This window comes from Prenolepis imparis, unplaced genomic scaffold, assembly GCF_030444845.1.
Source record: "Prenolepis imparis isolate NDT839.2.m4 unplaced genomic scaffold, iyPreImpa1.0 SCAF_12, whole genome shotgun sequence".
NCBI classification, from domain to species: domain Eukaryota; kingdom Metazoa; phylum Arthropoda; class Insecta; order Hymenoptera; family Formicidae; genus Prenolepis; species Prenolepis imparis.
Genome location: NW_028141170.1, coordinates 2406967 through 2433746, shown reverse-complemented (window position 1 = coordinate 2433746; position 26780 = coordinate 2406967). Strand labels below are relative to the sequence as shown.

The 26780-nt window shown below is 41.6% G+C and overlaps 1 protein-coding gene across 2 annotated transcripts in view; it reads left to right on the top strand.

Moving 5' to 3' along the window:
- The window catches only part of Dad (Daughters against dpp), a 55789-nt gene that overhangs the window by 14360 nt on the left and 14649 nt on the right, over nt 1-26780 (top strand). The window contains exons 5-6 of one of the 2 annotated variants that reach the window (XM_083051605.1): nt 3989-4039; nt 11614-11700. In XM_083051605.1, the coding sequence (XP_082907731.1) occupies nt 3989-4039; nt 11614-11700 (138 nt within the window). The remainder of the gene's footprint in view (nt 1-3988; nt 4040-11613; nt 11701-26780) is intronic. The other variant, XM_083051606.1, reaches the window with a different exon arrangement.

Here is a 26780-nt window from a genome sequence, read left to right as displayed (position 1 = left end):
TTGGTCGACCGGCGACGACGGCGAGAGAAGCTGAAAGAGCGAACGAGCGCGATACGACGCGACGCGACGAAAGAGAGCGAGATCGCGCGAGAGATAGAAAGAGAGGCGGCGGGAGAAGAGAGCGGATGGCAGACTGAGGACGGGGCGCCGTCGAGCATGTGCGGTTAGGAAGGGCAGCGATGGCGAGGGGATCGGAGACACCGGAGTCCGTCGCGGGATCGCGCGAGGAAGAGAGAGAAAGGGGGGTGGGTGAAGTACGGGATGGGACGCGGGGGGAGAGAGAGGGGAGGCTGCAGCCCGGCGCCGCTGCGTGTCATTGCTGGCGCCAGCTAATTGTCGAGGCCAGCCGGCATTAGCCGAGGAGCTGACCGAACTGAGGCGAACCTCACGAAAGAGGCAGGCAGGCAAGAAGCGAGCGGTACCCGGTACTCTCTTCCATTCGATTTCGCCGGCCGGAGAATATTGCACCGATCTCTGGAATCTCTCCGCCTGGTCTCTATCGGCGGAAACTTGACCGGCATTTTTCCTCGATTCGTCCCTCGCGCGAGTATCCATGTTTAGTATTCGATAAAGAGTCTGGAGAGAGAAACGATGTCAAGTATTTCAACTTTAACTCCACTTGGAGAATTGGTTTTGAACGAGTTGATAACGAGTAAGGTCTTTTACATTCGCTACAATTTTGTCTTGAATATTTAAATATAATTATATAATGTTGGAAATTTACATTTTTATGCGAAAAAGTTTCAAAGAGTTTGATAAGGAATATCGTATTGTGGTATAAAACTTTCCAAAGCTACAGATTAACTTTTAGGATTAATAAATGATTCTATAGTTAGATCTGAATTTTTTACAAACAGAAAATTGTCTCAAAATTCAATCGTGAATATATTTTTATAACTTTTTGACTGACATTGAGATTATGTAAATAAATATATACACCCACTGTGCAATGCCGACTGCTGACCTTCGATCGTCGAAATTTTTGAGATTTCGGAATCGAGGGCAGCGAAGGCGTCAAGAATCTTGGCTGGTACCAATGTGTTATTATATTCAGTCTTCGGGGATGCGCATGTTTTAGAATCATTTCCACGGATCGGGAATAGGTTTCCTAGGAATTTAAGTTTGCTGCGCTGTAAATTTCGTCGATACTTAAATTAGAATTTCTTTGTCAAGACAAAGACTGACCACGCACCGAAATGACATTTTGCGTGATCGTCCAGGTGTTCGATATAATTTCTATATATACATATAATCACATTTTTTTTTCATAACATTTCACAGATGAGCAAATAACGAAATACAATATTAATAATAATTATATTAATGATAGTTTTTATTATATTATATATAATTTAATAGTTTTATATCATATTATATAATTAATATACTATTACTATTATTATTTAAAACATTCTGAAATATATTCCTATATAATAATTTATATTTATATATAGAAGATAAATTCTTTAAAAAATTCAACATCAAGAAAAATTACATTCTAATATATATACATATATATGTATTTCTCATATTTAAATGCATATATTTTGTTTTAACCTACATTTATTTTGGTCGACTATAAATGCACGCGTAATTTAGCCCGTATCGCTCGAAATAACGCGCATATTCGATACGCAATGACGCATATATGCGCGATGACCGGTAATAATCGGCGACGGAGAGGCACTATTTTTTTCTCTCGACGGTTCAATTTACGCGCAACATCATCATCGGGGAGGAGGAGGGGAAGAGAAGCTACGCAAACGGACACCGGACGGACGCGAATCCATTGTCAGCGATCGTCGATAGCGTACGCTAATTTCGTATCGGATCGCGGCGCGCCGCGGCGCGGCGTTTTATCGCGCGTAAATCACCTCCCCGCGGTGGCGCCTTGTTTTCGTAACGCTGCCGCGCGACACACACAAACCCGCCGCCGTCTTTATCTGTTTTTGCATTCGGCGGTCGTTCGTTCGCGAACCATTGCCGGGACGGCCGGTTAATAATTCACGCCGGCGAATCGATTATCATCGGCTGACCGGCGACGGCGGCGACGGCTCTCTGTGTACGTCGTCGTTACGCAAATCGTCGCGGGGCAGGTTTTTATCATTACACCGCGATCCGCGTTTAAAATGTGCGCACCACTTTCTCTCCCCGCCGCGCTCCGAATATATTCATTCACGTCCAAAAGCGCGCTGAGAAACGATTTGTATTTTCTTCTCTTTTTCCTTCTTTTTTTTGCGCGCAATTTTATAATCTGAAAGATGATATCTGAACAAACACATCCTTGTGCATACCTACTGTTTGGCTTTTCCGCTTCGGTATCGATCGATACGCATGCGATGGTCTCGGTTCGATAAATGTAATAACATTTATCTCTCGCGGCGGTTGTGTGCGACAGATGGATAAACAGGCCTAGAAATAGGCGCGTCTCTCTCGTTTCGGAAGAGACATTTGGCGGCGCGAGTTACGTAATGGCCACGCGTTTATTATAAGTGCCTTAACTGGGGGGCTAAAACATCGCCGTTTAAATCGCGGGTGTGCTCTCGCGGATCTTGTTATTCGAATCGTGCGCCAAACTCCGACTCCAAGTTTGAAGTGCGTCGATGAGTGACAAGCCGCGCCGGCTTTATTAAAGCTCGGGCGGCGGCCGGTCGGACTCTGGAGAGAGGGATCGAGCCGAGTGCGCGATCAAGAGAGCAAAGAGCGAACCGGAGGAAGCGAGAAACGCGAGCCCCGCGGGAGAGGATTCACGTGTAGGCGCGACAGGCGGCCATTATGCGTCGACATCGCACCACGTTTATTATCTAGGAATTTCGGCACGATTTCTCCAGCATGCCTCTCCTCTATTGTTAGTGAATACATCTGTATCTCATTTACAAAAAAAAAAAAAAAAAAACAAACTTGCGTTATTTACGATACACCGATGTCAATATCTGATTACAATCGCTATGATATGAATCTTTGACGATGTAATATTATTATTTGTGCTACATATATTTTTATTTAAACGAAATGATCGATAAAAACGAGTAATTTTCTTAAACTAAATTATGATACATTGCAGAGTTTAAATCACATTAAAATAATGTATTTTTTTCCTAAAAAATATATAGATAATCTATTTTACAATACTTTTATTTCTTTCGAAAAAATATTTTTTATTATACAATAAATTCTTTCTAATTTCCTATATTTATTATTCTTACTCAAGTTATAAAATTTCTTTGAAAAAAATTGAACGTCCAGGAAAGAGCTAATTGAGTGGCAGGCTTTTTTCGAGACTCGCGGCGAGATTCCTCGAGGATGCAATTACCTATCATACGTACGTGCGTATCTCGGCCATGCGTTACGAGCGAGACGAAGGCACGGGAAGCATCGGGTTACCTTGACGTTTGAGATATTCGCGGTGCCGCGATTTGTCCTCTATACTTTCAGGGCGCGTATAAACGTAAAAGGACGAAAAACGGCATACCGGTTTCGCACAGGCGTTCCGCGCCAATAATAGAACTCGCCGCTTTTGGACCTGGACTTCTTTCTAACGGGGCGCCCGTCCGTCGTGATATTTCGCGCCGACATCTCTTGGCGTTGATGCCATTAACTCGATTTAATCGAAAATTACCGGTGCCTTTCCAGATCCGTTTCTCAATGACTCCGCGATCGATACATATATATATCAAGCGGTATCCTTAATTGAAATTTATCGAAATTTCATTGACACTCTTCACGTATTATTTTATTTCACACAAGTTACTTTTGATTAAAATTACTTAATAATTATACTGCTCTCGATGAAATATAAATTATAAATAAAAATCTAAAATAAATAAAATTATTTATACTCCAAATAATGCAAATATTCAAAATGCAACAATTTCACTTTTCGTAACATTTAATTTTATTTAGATTAGATAATACGTAGCGTAATTTCATTCATCCAAAGTTTTGAGTTTCACGACAATATGACAATTATCACTTTTCTTTATTTCAGAGACGCCGCCACCCCCGTATTGCCTTATCGCCGACAGACTGAGACCCGAAGGTGAGTGTCTTCGTCTTTCATACCGTAATCAGGAATGTCTGTGAATGTGGATCGCGTGTGCATGCGTGTGCGTGTGTCTCTTCGCGCAACCGTGCCGACGATAATTCATGTTTATTGCTTGCAAACGTTTGCAAGCCGTACAAGCAGCGAGATTCGCCTCTGTTAGCGCGCATGTCGTGTCTCTCATGACCTAGCCCAAAGCAAGGTTAGGGATAATCCGGGACGAGAGTGACACCGTTTCTATCTCTTACGGAGTTTGCGGCGAAACCCCCGTTTTAATCCGCAAGCGTTTAAGATCCCACACAAATAATCCTGTTAACGTGATTTAAAAGTATCGATTTAGAAATTGGCCGATGCCATGGTGTGTGAAAGGGGGACCTTGACATTTAATTTTTCTTCGAGGCGCACGTTTTTCTGTTCACACGCTGCTCTTATTCATTTAGCTCTTCGATTTAAAACGGAATAATATTTTTGTCCACGATCATAACTCACTCGGGTTTAATCAGCGTGCTATTATTAATTGACATTGGTCACGCGTGGATGAGATCGATAAATAAGATGTCGATATTTTTTCTTATAAGGAAATTCGAGGAAAGACGGAAAAATAGGAGCTACTATCTAATCTAAACGGCCGCATAAATATATGCGATACTTTAGTCGTATATTTAATCACCGCGAATTCTTAAGTAAAATAGTAGATTATCCTGTCGCGAATAAAACTAACGAGTTTATTAGACGGGGGGGGGGGGAGTCGAATAAAAACAAACGTATAACATTCGGAGATACATTTACGATAGCATTTTAGTCATATATGTGTCGAAGGTTCTCAATCTGCCGTAACATATTGCTTCGCGAACATAGTTTTAACAAAATTTTGCAAGAAATAATTCTTACAAAAATTGTAAATGCCCAATAAAATGAATATTACATATAAAGATAAAACACAAATTTACAGCTCTGATTGAAAAATCGAAATATAATTTTCTATAACTTTCATGATTCTTTATGATTGTAACTATACGTGCTATGTAAGTCGATCTTCTTGATCGCATAATGCCGATAGGTTTCATGATATCGCCATTTCAGCGGTTGATCAATGTATCTGCTGGCCAATATTGGACCACCAGGTGGAAGCTGATCGATCTGCTGCATCGCGAGAATGCAAAACATCAATATTAGCATTCAGCGATATTTATTTTCAATTAAAAACCAGATTCTGCAACTAAAGAGCTTTAATTATAAAACTGCGATTTTTTTTTAATTAACACGAAAACGATTCACAAAAATAATTCAAAGTAAAATTATTCGCGTTGATTTTTTTTCTCAAGATTTGTGCATTTTCAAATACATCCAAACAATAAAATACGCATCATAAAGAATCATAACGGTACCATATCACGAAATTAAAGAGATAATAAACAAAGAAGTTGTAAATCGCAAAAAAATATAGTGAAAAGTATGATACTTTCTGCCGGTTAAGTTTTCCTCTCCTTTTCTGCCCGCGTCTGATTTTGACTATCGCCTCCTATATATACGTTTCTCTCTTTTCTTCTTCCACACCCGGTCCTAAACTGGTTCTCTCGGGCTCGATGCGAGTGTGCGCGAATAAGTATATATACAACACGCGGATCTCGACTGCGTAGTCATCGATAGATTCGCCTTTATAGCCGCCTTTCGTTCGAGAAATCTCTCGCGCGATCTAGTTGCGCAATTATATACGCGGATGTATAATGGACGCGTCGAGTCCTCTCCATTCATCGATATCTTCTTTAAAAGCGTGCCAAGCGTGTAAATCAGGTAAAGCAATATAGCACACTGATATCGTCAGGATGTGTCGCAAGTGCTACATTATATATTGTTTTACAGATATCGAAGATAAAATATCACGATATCGATATATAATGTTACTGTAGCATTTATTTAGATTTTCGTTAAAAATGTCGCGGAGACTAAGCATCTTTATATAGGCTTGACGTTGCGCGACTAAGCTCGATATGACGAAATAATAGCGCCTGCAGCCAGGAGAACCGCGTGTTTGCGATGACGTTGCGCGTGTGTGCGTCCGTGTTTATAAGATTATATAGTGGACGCACTCTTGTATAGTAAAGAAATATTGCTGGACGCATAGTGTGTATCGCCTGGGGTCAATATCTCCTGTCGATAGAAAGGACCGTGTGTCATACCGTGTATATACACCGCGTAACTACTCGCATTTATATAAAGGAAGATCCTGCCAAAGGTCCAACGTGGTCTTGAAGGTATTATTAAATCCGCAGGGTGCGTTATAAATACGAATACGTCGCCGTCTTCGTCGGCCGCCTACATCGTCGTCTCGATCGAGGTCAACGCATTTTTCGCGCCTAAACACAGTATAATCGAGACTTAATCGAAGTTAATGTGAAATAATTTTTCTTTAATTTCTAGTAAATTTATAAATGCATTAATCCTTTCGCAGTCGTCGTATAGTATGAAAAAAATCACATTTGACGTTACTTCTGCTTAATTGTAAATAAGTCGTCACTTAATAACGTCAGCTCTACTTTACGCGTATTATGCATCGATACGATAGAATCGAAAAGTGCATGTAAACGATTCATCTCGGTGACGTGGGAGGAAACAGAGGAGCGGTTTCTTCTCGGAAGAGAAGACTCGCCTCCTGTCTTCGTCGTAAATCTGTCTTTCGGGCGCTCGCGCGAATTTATCGCTCTGTCGCGGAAACTGGGCCACCGGCACCGCGGCGGATAAAAGTCCGCCACTTGTTGCTGCCTGCGACGCCGATATTCGTACTGCGAAACGTAGCTAGTTCAGTCGAACCGGTGACTCGTGGAGAGATTCCACGAATACACGCGCACGCGTGCGTTCTCTCGTCGATCGCGGAAGGAGAATAAAGGGGATGACGCCAGTGGAAAAGAACAGCATCTCTTACATCTCCACTCTTTTTCCAGATATACAATATATATCGAGTAGTTTTTCTTTACAATTTTTTTTTCTTATTATTTTATATGATTTTACATGCGTATATTTCATTCATAATATGTAGATTTTAAATGATTTTTTTTTTTAATTTGTATACTGAAAATATGTATCTCCGTTATTGGGAATGATCGGCGAAGCTACTTGATTTCCGCACACGCTTGCTCTGTGTCAGATACGGCGTGGTTGCGCAAATTTCAACGAATACGACGAAGGACACAACGCACCGCCGCAGTCCCTTTCGAACGCGCGATACGAGGACAAACGCCGCCGCGTATCGCGCTATATATCTACGTTTTTAATTCTACTCTCTCTCTCTCTCTCTCTCTCTCTCTCTCTCTCTCTCTCTCTCTCTCTCTCTCTCTCTCTCTCTCTCTCTCTCTCTCTCTCTCTCTCTCTCTCTCTCTCTCTCTCTCTCTCTCTCTCTCTCTCTCTCTCTCTCTCTCTCTCTCTCTCTCTCTCTCTCTCTCTCTCTCTCTCTCTCTCTCTCTCTCTCTCTCTCTCTCTCTCTCTCTCTCTCTCTCTCTCTCTCTCTCTCTCTCTCTCTCTCTCTCTCTCTCTCTCTCTCTCTCTCTCCGCGAGATTCGTCTCTTAGATTAGATCTGATTTTTGCCGCGTAGTCTTAGATCGCTTCGTTACTCTCGGATTTGTATACAATAACACTCTGTGTTGTTGAAAATAAAACCGGTAATATTCGTTTGCAGGAAGAGAAAAGAGGGCAAAAATTGCGAAAAGATATAGAAAGTTCAGCTAAGCGCACTCGCTAACGGTCCACCTGTCTCGAAAGAATGTACAAGCGTGATAGTGCGGTATCGATATACATATAACCGGTTTTAAAATGGGCTGCTTTTGCCATTTTACCAGGAACGAGTTATTATTATATGAAAGGGAAAAATACATTGAAAGAGATTATAAAACAATATTCCAATTCTACAAGTATATAAACTTATAGATCTTCGTTGATAGAAATCTCGGTGCAAAACCATTCAGGACATTCGTACGTAGCCTTGAAGGAACGCGACAATTCCGATACGCCGCGCTAATCCGTGAAAGGTTAAGGGCACGTAAAGGGCCCCTTAGCGCCAGCCAAAGGGTGGGGCTGACGTGGAGCGGTAACATGAGGCCCCAGGTCCACAACGAAGCGGTGAACGCCTGTCGCTTGGCTTGCCGCATCGGCGTCCTTGAATATATCCCTTCTCTCCTTCCTTTCGTCCTCTTTCTATCTCTTCTCGTCTCTTTTTCTGTCCCTTGCTTCTCGTCTATTTACCCGATCCTTCCCTCTCTCTCTTTCTCTCTCTCTCTCTCTCTCTCTCTTCGTCTTTGCTTGAAAGAGCAAAATCAAGCACACGCACTCTCTTTGCCTCTCCTCCACCGACTCTCTTCAGCATTTTCTTCTGCTCTTCCTCGTTTATCCCGCCTTCCTCTCTCCGTATCTGCCTTCCGCGCACGTTTTTTTTATTTTTAATCTTTCTCTCTCTAAAAAAATATATCCAACTTTCACTGCATTCTCTGTCGACGACAAATTTAAAGACTCGTTTATCTTGTATATACGTACAAAAAATTAACATATCGAATAGTGAAAATTAAAACTTGTCGCGCAATGAATTTTACGAGGAACGAGGTCAATCGCAAATTCGTTAGGATCTGTTATTGATGGTCTCCATGTGCTGCAGGTAAACGCTGCATATTCCGTATAACGAAACCCCTCTCTCTCTCATCCTTTCGTTCTCCTCTCGTCTCCGCCCGACCGACCGACCGCCGGCGATCGGCGGGAGTGGCTCTCTCGCATTCCGGTGCCTCCTTCACCGGATTGCGCCGGCAGCGTTTGCGGACCGGACCGAGAGCACCGAGAGAGCGGCAAGACACGCCGATTTCCGGATCGGGGGAGCCCGACGAGATGCCGCTTTTGAAGATCCGCCGGCGAGATCCTAATTCGATGCAGCTTGCCTGCTCGCTCTCTCGGTGAATCTCTGCGAATCGCGCAAACGTTATAACGCGTGACGTCGAATCGACTTCCAATGTCACGATGTATTCGACTTTACGACGATCGCGATATATTTATGCGGATACATTCGCGACATCATGTAAACTCGGAGTTCCAATGTCTCTCTTTCATCATAATTTTAGAAAAATTACTTAAAAAATTAAAAAGTAGAAATTTTAAAAATAATTTTCACAGTAATGATTTTTTTTTTTGACGCTACTTTACGATTCGAGCAAACTCGTACCTTTGAGACTTGTCTCTTTTCTTTCTTGTGGCTCTCTTTCCTAAGCCAAAGCCCAATAATTCACGAATCCGCTCACCTTGGATGAACGAGCGAGCGAGCGAGCGAGAGAGCGCGGTGGCGCCGCGGGCCGAATCTTCCGCGTGGCTATATATTTTTGCAAACTCGGCGGTGACACTATCTCGCAGATTCGCGCGGCACTTAACGGCTTACACGGTGACACGCGTAATTCGCGGAATTATATTTACGTTCCCTTTGTGAAGTGACGCGCGTGCCAAAAACGCGCGTCGAGCTCTCTCTCTCGTCACCGGCCACTTGGTAAATAAATTGTATTTGCGCTCGTCTCGATGTGCTGCGGCGTTGTATATCGAACGACGGTGAATATACATATAACAAACCGCGAGTTCGCGTGTCAATTTGTTCCCTATCGGCTGGACAAACATTTATGTGAAGATGATTGTCCTCATTGTTTGCCCATCGGTTGCATGAAACGCGAATCTGTGAAAGACTGAAAAGTGTAAAAATTTATCTTGGAATCGATAAACATTTTACGTTCTATAATCGACATCTAGCAAATTTGGAGAATTATTTGTATATATAGAAAACTTTAAAATATACAGTCGGAATTATATTAAGATTATATGTATAATTTTGTTGAATGAAAGAATATTTATTTGGTTAGGAAGAAAGAGAATGTCGGGCGAGTTTCGGTTTCTATTTATGTAACAACTGCGGAGATAGCCTCTCGCGTGGGAAACAGGACGAGGATTCGGCGAAAGACGGAGAAGAATCTCCTGTTGAATTCGCTCGACGCGACGACGGGAGCGAGGCCGGTGGATTTTTAAATAATTGTGTCCTAAAAATAGATGACGGGACTGTCTTCCAAGTCCTTGAAGGAGCCCCTTCTTCGAGCATCCGTCCACTTTGCTTTCTCTAATGTTCGTGGGGTGATACGATATGGCAGGAAATGCCTTCTCTCCTGTAGGAACGATCCTCTGGAATCCAAAAAGAATGCGACCGCTCTCTCGTCCAACTTGTTCTTCTGACGTCATCTTCTCTTTTAGTGTGAATGGACCCCGGTCTCCTTCATAGTCTATCCCTAAAACTATTAGCATGCCACTGATCCTTAAGAAACTCGTCGAGCCTAAAGTCTTTTGTAATATAATATTCGTAATTAGTAATTCGTACAAAATGCCATTTTAAAAAAAGTATTTTATACTGAAACATCTTATACTTGCAGTTATTTTTAATTAATTTCTATAATTTTATTAATTCAATTAATTAATTTTTATATTTGTCTTACTAAATTCTAATTCTCATTAAATCGAATCAAAAGTTAATTTTTTACTGCTAGAATTTTTTTGACAAAATAAATTTAGTATCTCGAAAAAAATATTTAAGTAGGACGCTTTATCGGACCATTTACGAAAAAAATGGACAGATTAGCGTTGATCTCGTTAGAAATTAGTTGACATTTGTTAAACGGGATTTTTGGCACCGGGCGCGCGAATAAATTATCCGTCCCGAGCGAATCATTATTTTGGACGATTCTGTCACCTCTTTTGTGGACGTTACGAGAGAAAGACAGAGACGCACGAATTTCCGCGGGGGATTATGAATCACGCGTCTGGCGATTACCTTGGCTGTTTCTGTCTCTTCTGGCTGGCGGAAATTGCCGCGCTTAATTATCCACGCTTCGCAACTTATTGTGAATTCTCGCGATTAGCCGGCTTACTCGCGCTGCCGTTTAATTGCGATAATGGTATATTAGAATTTAAATTGAGCAAGTGCGTATTTAATATTTTTTCCACGTGCAACAATATGTGTAAATACAATTATTCACGTTCTAGAAAAAAGAAGGCCGAAACTCTTATTTACTACTTGATTCGCTTTTCTATTTGCCTTCCGTATTATTCCGTCGAACGAAACTGAGAAATCCGAGACTCTGGTGTCGCGTTAATTAGTTACACGCGGAAGAGACAAGATGTACGATCTGTATAAAATTACGTGGAACCTCGCTGCCGGTGTTTACCGATAATAAGCCTTTTATGCAACGCATGTCGCGAGATTTTTCACCCGTTCCGGATGAAAATCGTCGTCCGATCTTGTGGCGATAACAAACTACGCCACTTAATGATGCATAATTATGCAACATCGCTACAATTGCAAGATGCATGTTTTTTTCTTTCAAATGCAGCGATTATAAACGATTAGAGATGCGTGTCTGTATAATTTTCTCTATTGAAGAAAATGCGAGACATATGCGAGAGCGCAGAAAAAAGCATGTGAGGGGGAGCAAAAGAAGTTGGGAGAAAGAGAGGAAGAAATAGTCTCGAGGAAAGCAGCTTCTCAAAAGGGTTGTCCGTTTATTTTCAGATCGCGCGCCCAGCGAAGGGGATCAACGTCGGTGCAAAAACAGCACGCCCCTGCCACTTCCCGGCTCGCTTACCACCAACGGAGAAGGTAACTATGTCCTCAAGGTTATACGTACTCCATATGTGAACCGACCCTGCGGCGAGAGATATATACAGGGTGTCCCGTTGAGTCGTTATAACGGTAGCGGATTGTCGAATCCCGAGTCGAGTTTCAGCCCGGCGCGAAATTTTGGGAAAATAAAATGATCCTTCATGGGGAGACACCGTCTCTCCTCTCTTATATATGACTTTTTTCGTTCTCGAGTAATCGTTAAGCCTAACGGTCGATCCGAGATGCCTCCGACTACGCCATTGATCGATGACTACGCCTCTATATCCGCGTGGTTAGCCTTGATCGATGCTACAATCAATTTCTTCCCTGTAGGAAAATAAAATAAAGATTGTAATTTTTTTGGACGAATTTATTTATTTTTTTTTTAATTGCGATGAATTCAAGAATCGCGATTCTAGTTGACTTTTATTTACGCACAGAGAGGAGAGAGAAAGACTTAATGATTTTTTTAATTTCTCGTAAATACATATTTTTAAAAAATCGCGTTTTCTATCTTCATCAAAAACCATTATAATTTTGAGATATTCTACAATCTTATATACCGTGTGATAATGATTAACTCGTGATGCCGACGCGATGTGTCCATCAAAGTCAGTAAAATTTTCTCCAAAGGGCAGAGTGATGCATTATCATGTCGGTCTCGGCGGTCGTCGAAGAAATTTCCTCAGCATGCACGTTCCACGAGGCTGACGCGCGCGTAGGTTTTCACGCATGACGCACCGCACGGATCGCGGACTCGTCGTTTTTCGGGTTGCTCTCGCTCGCGTTGCTGCTTCGTGGAACGCCTGAAACGCTTTTGGCCCCGACGAGAACGAGGAAAGTGAGCACGGCTCTGCTCTCTCGCCGCCGCGATTACTATATCGTTTCTCCGCAACGTCGTTCAATAAATAATTTTTCGCTATTGCGTCGAATAATATTACTATGACAAAGAAAGAAAAATTATATGATAATTATTTCTTTAATTATAATTAAATCTATTTTTTACAAAGAATATTTCGCGACGTTATTAATTTCGGTAACACTTTATAGAAAAACATAATTTGATCTGTAGAAAGATCAAGTCCCGGATAGAAAAGAGCGTGACATTTGTTCGCCTCTCAATCAATCGTAAATTTTCGCGTCCAATGAAAAAAAAAATATTCGTAATATTCGCGACGACGACGACGACGTCGGCGCCGAGTTTTCCTGCGCCATCGAGGCCTTTACTTTTACTATCTGCCTTTACCAATGCAAAGGCCACTACTCTGACGACGTCAGACATTCCCAAGTCAGCAAATTGCGTCTCTGCCCGGCGCTTCTCGCGATCTTGCAAGAGTGAATAACAGACGACGTTTGCGTCGTTTGCGCATTTAATTCGAGAGTGGTCACGTAAAGTGCAATTTACCACAATGATCATACAAATTGAAAAGACATCTCCGCTATACTATAACAGTAAAAGCTATTAAATGTCACTTTTAAGCAAACCCCTCTCTTTGAATTTTAACGTTTTGAATTACGTTAAGTGTAAAGATTACTTTAATTTTGATTAAACTTATATATAAATTTTTTAATTTTTTTAATGCATATCATGTTCATTTATAATATTTAATTTCTGCTAAAATTCAATTAATATTAAGATTGTATGTAAAGCTGGTCATTAAACCAAAGAAATTGATACCTCAGTTTGACACACATAGATTGTTACAACAAAATATGTGGAGTAAGCATCTGTACTATCTGTAAAAGAATATTTTTAAGCATTTATATCACTTGGGCTTAAAATTCCTGGGACTTAAAAGTGACATTACACAGACGCGCATTTGACCTATCTCCTCGACAGCAAACAGTAACCTCGGTTTGCCGGAAATGAGAATCGTTTCAACGCAATTGCATTTGCATCGGCTTAATGAATGTCACATATATTTGCGCGATGTTACACGCGGTCAATATAATACATGATATGCGAAATTATAGGGCGCGCCAGAGAGGAGGATGGCACGGAATTATAAACACGCGCGCGATTTTTTTATTTGAATCAGTTATAGAACACGCTGCTTCCGGGAAAGAACAGAAATATCACTTGAATTAGAAATCTCAAAATCTCTTCGATCGAGCGTTTTCCGACTTTTGTCGCCGATTGAAGCTTCTCGAGGCATCAAAGGCTCTGTTCTTATTTTTTGTATTTTAACGCGATAAAATACATTTGATTTTCGATATTATCTCTCTCGGCACTATTCAATATTCAGTAATTGGATTATTAAATAATTATTCTGACGAGCTAAAAATGTTCACCGAGCGCGACGCGAACGAATACGAATCTGCGGTAACGAAGTCGTCGATCAAATGTGCACGCGTCGTCGGACGCAAGCTGCATCCGCAGCAGGACGAAGACGAAGAGAAGACGGTCGCAGGAACGCGAGTTAATGCGTGTAGAAAGGAAAGAAAGGAAAAGAGAGAGAAAGAGAGAGAAAGCCGGACGGGCTCCCGGGAAGCAGGCAGGTTTGAGAATGGCACGATAGGTCGGTCGGCTAAGGTGGGTGGCATTCGGCGCGACTGTTTGAGGGAACAGGGGGACCCCTGGCGCCAGACAGCTGCCGCGTGTCTCGACCTCGCTCGCTCGCTCGCTCGTTCGCCTGCCTGCCTGCCTGCCTGCCTGCTTGCTTCGGCCTCTCCTCTCTCCTCTCTCCTCTCTCCTCTCTCCTCGGTCGTCGCGCCGTGCCGTGGCTCTCTTCTCTCTTCACCTCGCCTCTCATATCCATACGTATATAGCCATATACACGTTGTACGTGTATGCACCTACATGCCCGACTCGGGTTCGCTATTTTATTGATTTATTTTGGCGCTAGGTCTCTTTCTCTTTCTCTCTTTCTCTTTTCCTTCTCGCTGCTCGCTTTAGCCGTCCGTCGCCGTGCCGCCTTCGGCCGACGATCGATCGAAATGCGCCCGTCTTGTCTCTCAAGAATCTCGAGCAGCGGAGCGAGAAGCTTTGTTGCCCCGACGTCTCTTATATCCTTTCGAGATTATTAACTTGATTAACTTTGTGAAATATACTCAACGCTCGATGAACGTGATTAATCTTTAAACGCGGAACACGGTCTGACAGATTCTGATTAAAATTTATAAAGTCTTATTAATATGTGTTCTCAATTATAAGTACTGCAACATAATTTTAGATTAATTTTTATTGCTGTGCGTAATTTTAGAATTTAAAATATCTATACAAAATTTCTATTTGATCCCAGAATTTTTATATATATCATTGTTTTTTTATGTGTGTTTGATATAATTTAATTTTTCTCATCAAAATTTCCAACGAAGATTTTTCTTGCTCTCCCCTTTTATTATGCATTATATGTTTTTTAAATTATTATATATTCTATGTATTATATATTCTATTCACCGTCATATATAATGTTATATATTAAATTATTCTATCATTTGCCGTAAAAATTCTTGAAATTTCTCGCGAAAAGAAAACGCGAGTGACCGCAGGGTCAACTCTCTCCGCATTCCCGATTCGCGCAAGCACAAAGCTCTCGCTTCCCGCGACGATAAATTGTCCACCTACGTGCGCGAGTCTTGAGGCAGCTCTCTCGAGCGTGTGTGGTATAGCTCGAATACAGAGTCGCGCGCGGCTGTGCGCAAATATTTTATAGTCGTAGGTTCGGGGATTGCAACATGTTGCGTGTGGGTGCTGCCACGCGGAGGAGAGGCACGCGGATATATCCCGGCACCGTAAACGCGCGCAACAGGTTGCTCGTGTCCGCTCCTCTCCTTCGCTACGCTCGACGACGTCTCGCCGCCGCTCCGGTCCAGAACATATTCTTTTCCCTTCTCAATGGGGAGATCATTACTGGCGCCAACCTTCGGCGTCCTAACGCGATAACCGAGGTAAATAGACTTCGGCCGGTGTGTCTTCCATTCATCGAATCCCACAATTGCTTTTCTGAATTGGGATCTCCCGTCGAGACTGTCGCGACGAGACTTCAGATTGCCGAGAGACAAAAAGTGTGAATGAAAAGTGCGTACAAAGCGTCGCCCGGACCAAAACGTGACAAACAAAAGCGTACTTTTTCTTTAGGAAAAGTTTGGATACTATTATACTATTAACTTTATACACAGAGAGAATTCTAAGAGAAAATTCTGTGTACTATTAACTTTCTAATATTAAGTATCGAACATGTCTTTTTTTAGACGTACAATAAATCTCGGTAATTAAAATTCAATTTTTTTTAATTATAGAAGTTAATTAATACGAAACAAACTCCAATTTTTTTTTTTTTTTTTTTTTTTGTGTAAAATGAGAATTTTAAAATAAAAATTTTTATTTCGGAGTATTACATTTTTAGAATTTTATCGAGTCGCAAAAAACTGCAGACTTTCGACAAAGTTATCCGCTATATGGACATTTGTTCCGACACGAGTTTCAATTTCATTTTCGCTCTTCCCACGGGTTGACCCACGCGAGAGGGTCAAAGTCACTCGCAGTCTGGAAAAGCCGGATCGAACTCCTTCCTTCCTTAAAGGGGAGAGATTTCTTCTCAACGCACGTTGAGAAGAGAGACGCAAATACTGAGTTTCCGTTATCGGAATATAATTCGTCCGAATTACGTGAAATAAACATACGAGGTTTACTTGAACGTAGAAAGAGTTAATCGCAGTATAATAGTAGTTATACGTTAATAGTTATTATGACGAGCCAAGTGAGGAATAATTTTTATGCAGCTGTTAACTTTAAGAGTAGTTAACGGTTCATTAAACGAGAAAATAAGTGGAAGAGTTAAAACGCTTCAATTAGCGTTCATCCGACGCATTCGGCCGCGAGATTCATCACACTTCTTCTAGGTTTTGCAAATTATCGTGAGTCATCCAACTCGTATTTCTTCAATAATTACAGTTCTCTTGACAATCTGTTTCCAACAATTTAGTCCGCTCTTTTTTTACCGCTATTATTTCTTCACGTGCAGTTGAAATAAACTGTCAAGCGCGTTTTTATAAACAATAATAAGAGAACAAAAATTTTGTATACCAAAGTATAGACATTTTTAAACAGAATGTAATATCTCGCGTGAAACATCTTTCATTATCGTCTTATTTGCCAATCAATAATTTCGAGAAGACGTTCACGCATGTGCCGCAACTATAAGATTAAAAGATAATTTTATTCGTCGAGTCGCGCGTAACAAGGAGTCACGAGGGCGACAGGCGATTGCACAGACGAGTCCCGGCCATCAATGGAAAAGAGCCTAAGCGACGACGCACGAGCGCGATGAGGAACGCCATGAAATCGAATTGGATCAGGCCACTTAAGAGGGAATGAAATCGCGGCGCGAAATAAGCCTCTTAATAAAATGACGGATTGATTGTCCCTCGTCCGTCGTCGACTTTGTCGTTGGTTTTCGCCGTCATCCGGTCGTCCTCCTCGTCGTCGTCGTCGTCGTCGTCGTCGTCGTCGTCGTCGAGTGCGAAGAGCGAGAAGAGAGAGTGAGAAAGAGCGAATATCGCGAGTCTTTGCAAAGTATGATCCAGTGTTTCTCTCTCGCTATCTCTTTCTTTTCTCTCTCTCGAGATCCGTTTGGGTCGACGGCCTCGATCTTTCGATCGAGCGAAAATAGATCCAGAAGTGCTCTTCGTTAACTGTATATATCCGAGCCCCACGGATATCGTTATGTTGATATTCGTCTAAGTTTTCCTAATTGCATCTCTCTTTAGTGATTTCTTAAGTTTTGTATTACTAAGATCCAGATTCCCTGTTTCGCGATTTTAATTAAATAGATCGACAGATTTTATCGCGAGAAGAGAAAATTTCTTTCCCACTATCATCTATTAGAAATAAAAGGAGAAAGGTAGTGGTCCTAAAGGGTTTCTATATATTTTGTTACCGTTATATAATAACACTGTAGTTATACGGTCCTGATTCGAGGACCGTCAATACCTCGCCACTCTTGGAGAAACGCTGCTTATAAAGCGGCGCAGACGTGATCGCGATGCTTATCGATAACATTATTGACCTATATAATTACGTCGGGTATCTTCGAGAAATAATTTACATACTGCGCGCGCGCGCGTGCACGGAAGAAAGACTGTTCGCTTAACTCTCCGTAACGAGGAGATTCACCACCATTACTATCGTATCGAGCGCATTCTTATGCGTGCGTATTGTATGTATACGCGAGTGCATAAATATCGGCGTAAATTATAATACGGCCCGGGGTACGAGCTATATCACTACTACTACTACTACTACTGCTGCTGCTGCTGCTATCACGTCGCGTCGAGATAATCGGGCCCCCTCATTGTCCGCGATCGTTATTTTGTCGTCGTTAAATTAATAATTAAATTATACCGCACCGAGGCCGCCGGCGGCGGCGCTACGATGGAGCGAAATAAATAACGTTCCCTACATTTTTTCGAAAGAAGGAGAGAGAAAGAGAGAGATATGTTATACGAGGCCATCTGTCAAAGTTCGCATGCTCTTCCGAGAAGCCCGCTCTCACGCCTCTTCGTCTATCGGCCGAGTGTTTCAATCAGCGGTCTCTGATATTACGAGGCGTGATCGGAGCGAAATCGCCTCTCGATGAACGCTGCGGAAAAACACTATTCCGCATCGCGACAATGATATAGCGTTTCCGAAAATTCACTGGGAATACGTGGACAATTTTTGAATGGTCTATATCTATGTATAAAGTTGCATCTTCTGCAACTCCCCTCTTTCTCTCGTGAGCGCGCTTTCTATTGAGAATGTTTCTAGCTATTCTATTGTGTTTAGAAAATACAAAATTATTTTATATCCCATTTTTACTACACGTACTTAAAATAAAATAATTTTATGTACTTGCGGAAAATTTAAGGAAAAATTTATACGATGATCGCCCCTCGAATTAAATTTTATGCGGGAAATTATATGCATATTTGCGCTTCGCTGATGCGTGCTCGTTGACACGCAGCGCGTGAGAGAAATAGAGATGAGAGATGAACGAGTAGAAAAGAGAGGCGTGATGGAGGAGAGAAAATGAGGAGAGACAGGAGCGGGAGGAAGGAAGACAGACTCGGGAATTAAGTCTCGCGTAACATCGAGCACGTACGTTCTTACGCTCGCTAATGAATGTCAAAGCAATTTTGTTAGATATGCTCCAGATTTTTTTGCCATTGTAATTTTGAACGCGCGTCAGTCAATCGCCGAGACTCGGCGACGCGGACAAGTTGTTGCATCCGATAGCATTAACCCTTTCGCTTTAACGACTAAAGCGACTAGTTTTTGCGCAGCTCGAGTCGACGTGATCTTTTTTTTTTTTTTTTTTTTTCGTTCAAGAATAAAGAAAACCGTGGTTATCGATACATCCGTTTTATCAAGTAGCTTTCTCACACACAACAGAGTAATTCTTCCTTTATGTTAATAAATATATATTTAAATAACTAAAAAAGAGACATGCTCTCTCTATGATTTTCCAATGCACTTATCATTTATCATCTTATTATTATATAAATTTGTTGATGTGATAAATGGTTATGATAAACCTTTTCGTTCTTCGCGACGCGTGAATAGAATGCAAACATGATTTTCAAATCATTCAAACGTCGTCGATTAATAGATACATTCTGAGTCATGATTAACTCATTTAGCACTATCTGCGATTTTTAAAATGAAATGATAAATCGAGAGAAGATATAAGTTGTGATATCTCGCAGAGAGGCACGAAAGTTATTGGCAGATCTTCTCTCATGTTTTGCATATGTATAATATCTTCTTTATATAATTATACTTGGAAAATGTGATATCGCGATTCGTCAAACGTCGCAGAAGCTGCTATTTTCGACCTATGAAATACGATATAACATGAAACTCGATTCGTTCGGTGATTAATTTTCGTGAAACTCAGCCGTCAGAGTTGGGAAAAAATAAAATATTGACGTTTTATCGCGTATCGCGAGAAATTTACATGTGTTACGAGATAATCGGTATCGAACATGTGTGTCTATCGATCGATAGAAAGGCGTTCGCTCTTGCAAGGACCTACGCGCTTAGGCTACCGTTGCCACAAGTTACGCCTCGTCGTTTTAGCGCCGAAAGGATTAAAAAGGATCTCGCGGACTCGCGACTTGTTTTGTAACTATTAATAGGAGATAAAAGTTCTCCCCCCCTCGAGAGAGGAACGACGCGGAATTTATCGCTTGTTGCGTCTTGCCGATTCGGATGACGGCGATTTAACGGACTGTGCGACTTTATTTATTATTATTATTACGCGACGATAGCAGATTTCCCCTTAAATACGCGCGCGCATGTCAGATCGCTATCGCCGACGTTAATTCGCGACTCGGACGGACGATCTTGGTGATTCTGGCCGATAAACGAAACGATTATTGCACGATGATGACGTTATCATGCGTCCGTCGAATAACACTCGACATTTCGTATGGCGCTTCGCGGATTCAGCGAAATCGTTTCGATGTCAATAATTGGCTACACGTGTTTCGCGTTATGTGCACGAAGCGAAGCTGTATTCCGCGAAAATTCAAACACTACGCAGGAATGATCGGAGATTCGAATAGAATTTCTCATATATTATTTAGAGATCATTGTAGCACCAATAATAATTATAGCGCAAGCGCTCGTTCTATAATATATACCCACGGATTTCTAGAAAAAATTGCACGACAAGAATATATTTTTATTAAAAGGAACCCCCATAAATTATATATTTTTTTGACGTTTTTAATGTACAAAAAGGCGGCAAAGTTTCGTAAATTCGAGAGCTATTAGGATGAAAAGTTGTAAGAGAGAAATTGGCTATGCAACGTGGTTCTTTCGACGACGATCGCGAACAAACCCCTTTTATCGTTGATCGGAGCGATACTATGCGCATATATATATATACCGTGCATCACGCGATACGCGTGTCGCACGCGAATACGCAGGGAATTAAAAAAATATATATGAAGGTCGTTCGCAGGAATTCCGTTGTGGTGCAACGACACTATTGCAGACGTTCATCGATCGGGATCGACTTTGAATATTACATTTATTACAAATCGCAAGATTACCAGTTGCATTGCAATTTAATAAAAGAAGCGCGACGCCAAGTCTAGACATACTAAAGTTATATATACATATTATAAACCGAGAAAAATTTCCGATCTACAAAAATATTTCTCATCTCAAATGATTTTTCTAAACTTCAGATAAGATTTTTCTTTGGGGTCCACATTCTGGATCTTCTTTTATCGATAAAAGAAGATCCAGAATACGGGCCTTTAACTCTAAAGATGTGCTCAGGATTCAGGATGATGACATTTTATCATCGCTGTTGTATTAATTTTTTTAACAGCATATTTTGCTAAAATAATTATATATTAAAATGTATTATATATAAAAATATATTTGATCCAAATGAGAAGTTGCAACTTTCTACATAGAGTCCGTCGTTGAAACATTGTGTTACGGAAACTATACACGGAAAACGCGACTAAAGAGCTCGTTACGCACCGAATCAATCGCGCGACGCTAAATCAATCACGGGACACGTGCGCGCTTCTTCCGACGCATACTTTCGCCGTCTCGAAAGTCATTACGACTCGGCATACCTTTTCCGCCCAAGGGGCGCGCCAGGATTTATTTATGAGACTATGCGACACGCATTATTTTTTTTTCCTTAGAATAAAGAAAATCTGTGCCATCAAAATCTCTCGAGTGCGAAAAATAAACACCGATTTAATTTCGCGAATTTGAAAAGATCCGCAAATTCCTGGTTCCGATAAGACTTATCAGAGGGGGAGAAAAAGCCGAGCTGTGATAAAGGTCGAGATTCGATGTATCTCTCGTAGCTTGTTATAAAATTTAAATTGGAGCTCGATGCAATAATCTTTTTCCCGACTTTATAACAAAGATGTTGACAGATTTATATACGTGACGATGTAGCATCTCGCCTGTTGAATCCCGATAAATTTATACGATATCGATCTCTTTGCTTGAAATTTCCTCAAATTCCACGAGAAATTCTTCAACTTCCTCGCGCTGCCGACGCCACTGTTCGCCAGAGCGCTCTTGCAAAATTATCGAACGCGGTTTCAATGTGCGTATCTCTCGAACGAGCGTGCAAGAGCGAGAGATAAGGAGGAGAAGAGAGACGGGGAGAAGAAATAGGGGCCCGCCGCGAAATCTGCGAAAAACAGATGCACCATATACGTGCATACACATCGTACATGTAGAACACACACATAACTCTCGTATGAGCCCCCACACATTCCACTGTATACACACACATACGCACACATACGCACACATATGCACCCAATGCACGCGGTCCTGTTTGTATAGGGTCAAAGAATTGGTCAAAGAAAGAGAGAAAGAGAGAAAGCCAGAAAGAGACAGAGGATGATGGGGGGGGGGGGGGGCGAAAAGGACAGAAAACTGTGCCTTGAACGAGAAACAGAGTAGAGAACGAGAGAGAAAAGGTGCGTATTTACCGAGGAGGAGAGGCGAACGAACAGACTGTCGTGTGGAGATGAAAGCAGAGAGCGGAGGGAGATGAAGAGATAGAAGGAGGGAGAGACAGCTGTCGCGGGAGAGGGACGTAATGCACAGCGAGAGATCGGACCGGCTGAGAAAGAGAGAGAAAAAGAGAGACAGAGCGAGAATGGACCACGCGCGAGAAAGACGGAGGAAAAGAGTGGTTAGGCGGCGCCTGGTATGTGGCGCCTTCACTGGCGTCGGGCCATCTTTTATTCTGCCATTACAAAGCGTCAACACGTATCTCCCTGTGTACGTCCTCGTGCATACACACACACACAACACACGTACGTACAATCTGTGCGCACGTATACGCATCGTCTGTATTGCGATGACGCTCTATGCGTATATCTCCTTACGGGTGCATTGTTTGTGGACAATACGAGGGGCTCTCCTCGATGACGGTCGTCAGATTTCTGCTATCGCCAGCCTTTTTTAGAATCGTCTAGAAGGCCCTTCGTCCCTCTATCTCTCTTCCTCTCTCTCTATATCTCGGGACTTGCACACGTGCCCTGCGTTATAGACGCGCTCTTTAATCGCGTATACTCACTCGACGGTGCAAGCACGAGCGAACAAGAGCGAGCATTGGTTCATATTTGATCGAAATGTTCTACGTCGTCCTACGTCCGAAAAGTGACAGATCGTGTAATGTCAAAGAATAATAAATTACTTTGTCGTTTCCTTCTAAATGACGTTCTATGTAATAGTATAGTATAATATTATTGTTCTCATTCTTTTTAGATATTTTTACGCCACAGACATTTTTTTTATTATATATATAATTAAAAAATGTATATATAGATTATAAAATCAACAGACAAACACTGCTCAATGTAGTCGCGACGAAAGGGAAGTGAAAACTGGTTATTAATATCGATTCTCCGAAAACACATCTATTAAAGTCTAATGGCAGTGCATCGGGTGCATATAGTGGGCGATATCGATAAGGGCCAACGAAAATATAAGCGCTGCCAAGTGTCCTTTTGATCGAACATTGCCGGCCGCTGCCGTGGTGCCGCGCGTAATAGAGGTGAGGAGTCTTTTTTTAGCCCCCGTGCCGCGCGGTCGACACTCTCCTCTCTCGCAGAGAAGAACCGAAATAAATCGAACGATTTTATTACGATACTATTCGCGGCGCGCCCGCCTACTTGTTTCACAATGCCCGGTATGTATCTCGAGTCGAATGAATTTTTTTTTTTCAGAGAGAAGGGGGAAGGTATAATTATATCCATGTGTGATTTTTGCGGTACTAAACAACTAGACGTCGAGTAGCTCGGAGATACTTAGGATTCGTTAAATCCGACCACCACTAATTACCGCGAGCCCCCGAGAGCATGTGTGCGTATGATATATATATGTATAAAAGCTTCTCTGTACGAGTTGTCGTTTTATTCAGATTCCGTATGCAACACGCGTCGCCGCATTCCCCTGCCAGGCAGGCGCCAATAATATTCTCGCTGTACCGTTTTCTAATATGACACGCACTTAAGCAAACACCCGACGACTTTATATCTTCGCTTACTATGCGCATACGTGTACTACGCACGTTATATGCAAGCGCACACGGATTTCGCGAGCACTATATGGAGTGTCCCACTGTCGTCTCGTTAAATTTTTTAACGACAAATTCTGGACGGATCAAATGACGATTCGATCATCGGGTTCCCTTGAACGAGTATATCGCGAATGGGGGTGGCGACTCGTTCAGCTGGAAATCTGACTTTGTTCTTGTTTAAAGAATCTCGCTGAAGTTTAATGCGTTCGAAGCGGGACACCCTGTACACGCAGCAGCTCTCTACTATATTGCTGCGTGCAATTTTGCAAGCCTATGCGGTGGGCGTCTCTCGAGAAAGATGCAATTCTTAAATGCGAGCCTTATCCGTTGGATCTGTCTTGCCTATTCAGCGATGCGTGCCGCGGCGACATTCTGACGCCATCAAAGTCTTAATAAATGCATCACGTTACTTTGATGATCTATTTTTATAGAACGCCGCCGTTCAATAATTTGCAACGACATAAAGCCATTTAATCTTGCTTATAACTTAAACTTGTATATTTATTATTAAATCATATATATTATATATCACTCGCGCATATATGTGTGTAAATAATCGTTATAAATATAATTATCGTTTTCTTTCTACGTACACACATACGTATACATATGATTGAAAGTGTCTCATCAAAGAGACCGCGGGATATTTATTTTCTCGGAATGCGTGGCGCGATATTATTCCGCCGATATTTATGCACTCGTGTCAAGAGTTTGCGTGTTGGAGCTCGAAGACGACGAAGAAGACGGTGTAATGCATTCAGAACCGGACGGGCGGCGCGACGCAGGAAGCGAACGGTTTATGGCTTTGTTGTCGTCGTCGTCTTCGGCCGCCTCGCGTAAGATTTTTTTTCGGACACTCTCATCGCGTTCGAAGGATCGGACTCTCGTGAATAGAATCCCACGTGAAAGTCAGCCGGTGCGCCTCGCCGGCGCGACGGGGACGATCCTTCCTTCCCGCTAGTAGTCTCGTTTAAAAGGCGTCTGTCCTCGACTTGGCGACTCGCTGACGCGGTCATCTGTCGCCTCTCTGACGCGCGTGGCCCCCCCGATATCGTCGCGTCGCCTCGATTGACATGGAGAGCTTTTCGTTGCATATATACCTACCTGTGTCCTTACGTGATTTCTTTTCTTATCGATTCTACCCGGAGTAGCTCGACCGCGCGAGCAGTGAATCCGTCATCCGTGTCCTCTGTGTTTCGCGAGATCCGCAGAAGTAGAACCTATAAGCAAAAAAAATATTTTTTTTAGAAAAAACGAAATCCACAAGTTACTCTAAATTTCTCACTTTTATATTTATTATTTTTTGCATATATTTGGAATTACATATAAAAGCTGCTTTAAAAATTTAATATCGTTATTTTATAATGTTATGATGCTTGCAAAACACTTGACTATAAGACAATACCTCTGTGTAAATGAGGGGAAAAAATGATTTCAGCGCTAGATACGTCTATACTCGATGATAAACTGCGTGGTCGCCTGATCTCTAATCTCGCTAATCGATTAGAAGGCGCGAGTTGCCGTTGATTTCTGCGGAAATTCGGGACGAAGCGCGCGATATAAATTTAATCGCGATTATAATCGCCTTCGCAAGGTCGCGTGATAAATTTCGATGAATGGCATCGCGAGACACTTCTGCGAGATACTTCACGCAACCAATATCAACGCGTATTACGCGATTACGTAATGTCGAGTTTATCTAATATAACCGGACACGTCGCTCGTGGAAAGGCAACGCCAAGATTTGCGAAGAAACTCGACAAACATTACATCAATTTCTTAATCCCTACAAAAAAATAGCACAAAAATCTCTCTCTCTTTCTCATCACGAGAACATCTTCATTAATCTTCTGAAAAATCACGCATCTTTCTCTCTTTCTCAAGGCAAGCCGGTAGCCAGTTCCTGTCCGCCTTACTTCGCAATTGTCGTCTAGTTTCTTCCCGTTTCCGATTACACATATACATTAGATCACGAGATTGAAAATGATTTCTCTATGCGCACCTGCATCCAGTTAAGTTATTTACCGCATAATCGATTTGTTAAGTGCCTCTCGCTCGACATTCGGTTGTTATTATTATTTAATCACTTGACACGCGCGTACATTTTCATACCAGTTTTTTTTTAGTATAATGAATCGGAGAAACGCCTATCAGTCTTCACGCGATAATTCGTATTTCGCTTATTCCCAGTAGATGTATTTTAAAAACATATCTAGTTTAGCGCCACTGGTTATGCAAATATTTGCGGGTCGTGATATTTGAGAGATGAAACATTATCGCGAAACTTGAATCGTTTGTACACAAGTTCGAAAAAAATAAGGAAGAACTTTACGATACCAAATTCAATATCGAAAAGAATAATATGAGACTAAAGTAGTAAAGTAACAATTTTTCCGAAATTTGACAGATGACTTATTGTGCAAGAAAGGAGAAATTTTCGTTGGATTCTTTCTCTCTCTAGCGAGATACAATTATTTTGTAATTTACAAATAAATACGTCGAGCTAAACGAGATAAAGATATTTATACTATCAGTGTTTATCTTCCTGGAATTTTCCCATAATCTGGCGGAAGATTTTTCTCGAAAACTCAGAAGAACTTGGAGTGATTTTTTTTGTATGGGATTTCCTTTCTAGATGCGAGATAAAATTTATTTGTAATTTACAAATAAGTATACTTACTTAGATAAAAGAAATGTTTTTACTATCAGCAATTATTCTCCCGTAATCTGGCGGGAGATTATGATATCATTGTGGGATATAAAAGTATACATCCTGACAGCATTTTCGATAATTTTTGATGTATTGAAATTCCAATCGTCGAGCTATATAATACAGGCGCCACTGGCCTCACATTTTATCGTGGGCAAACACCGCTTCGCTAAGCTCGTAGTTTCTATCTCAGTTTCTTGTTTATCAAACTATATATATTTGTGTGTGTGTGTGTGTGTGTGTACACACACACACACACACACACACACATGTATGATATATGTATACATATAAGAAAAGGTAGC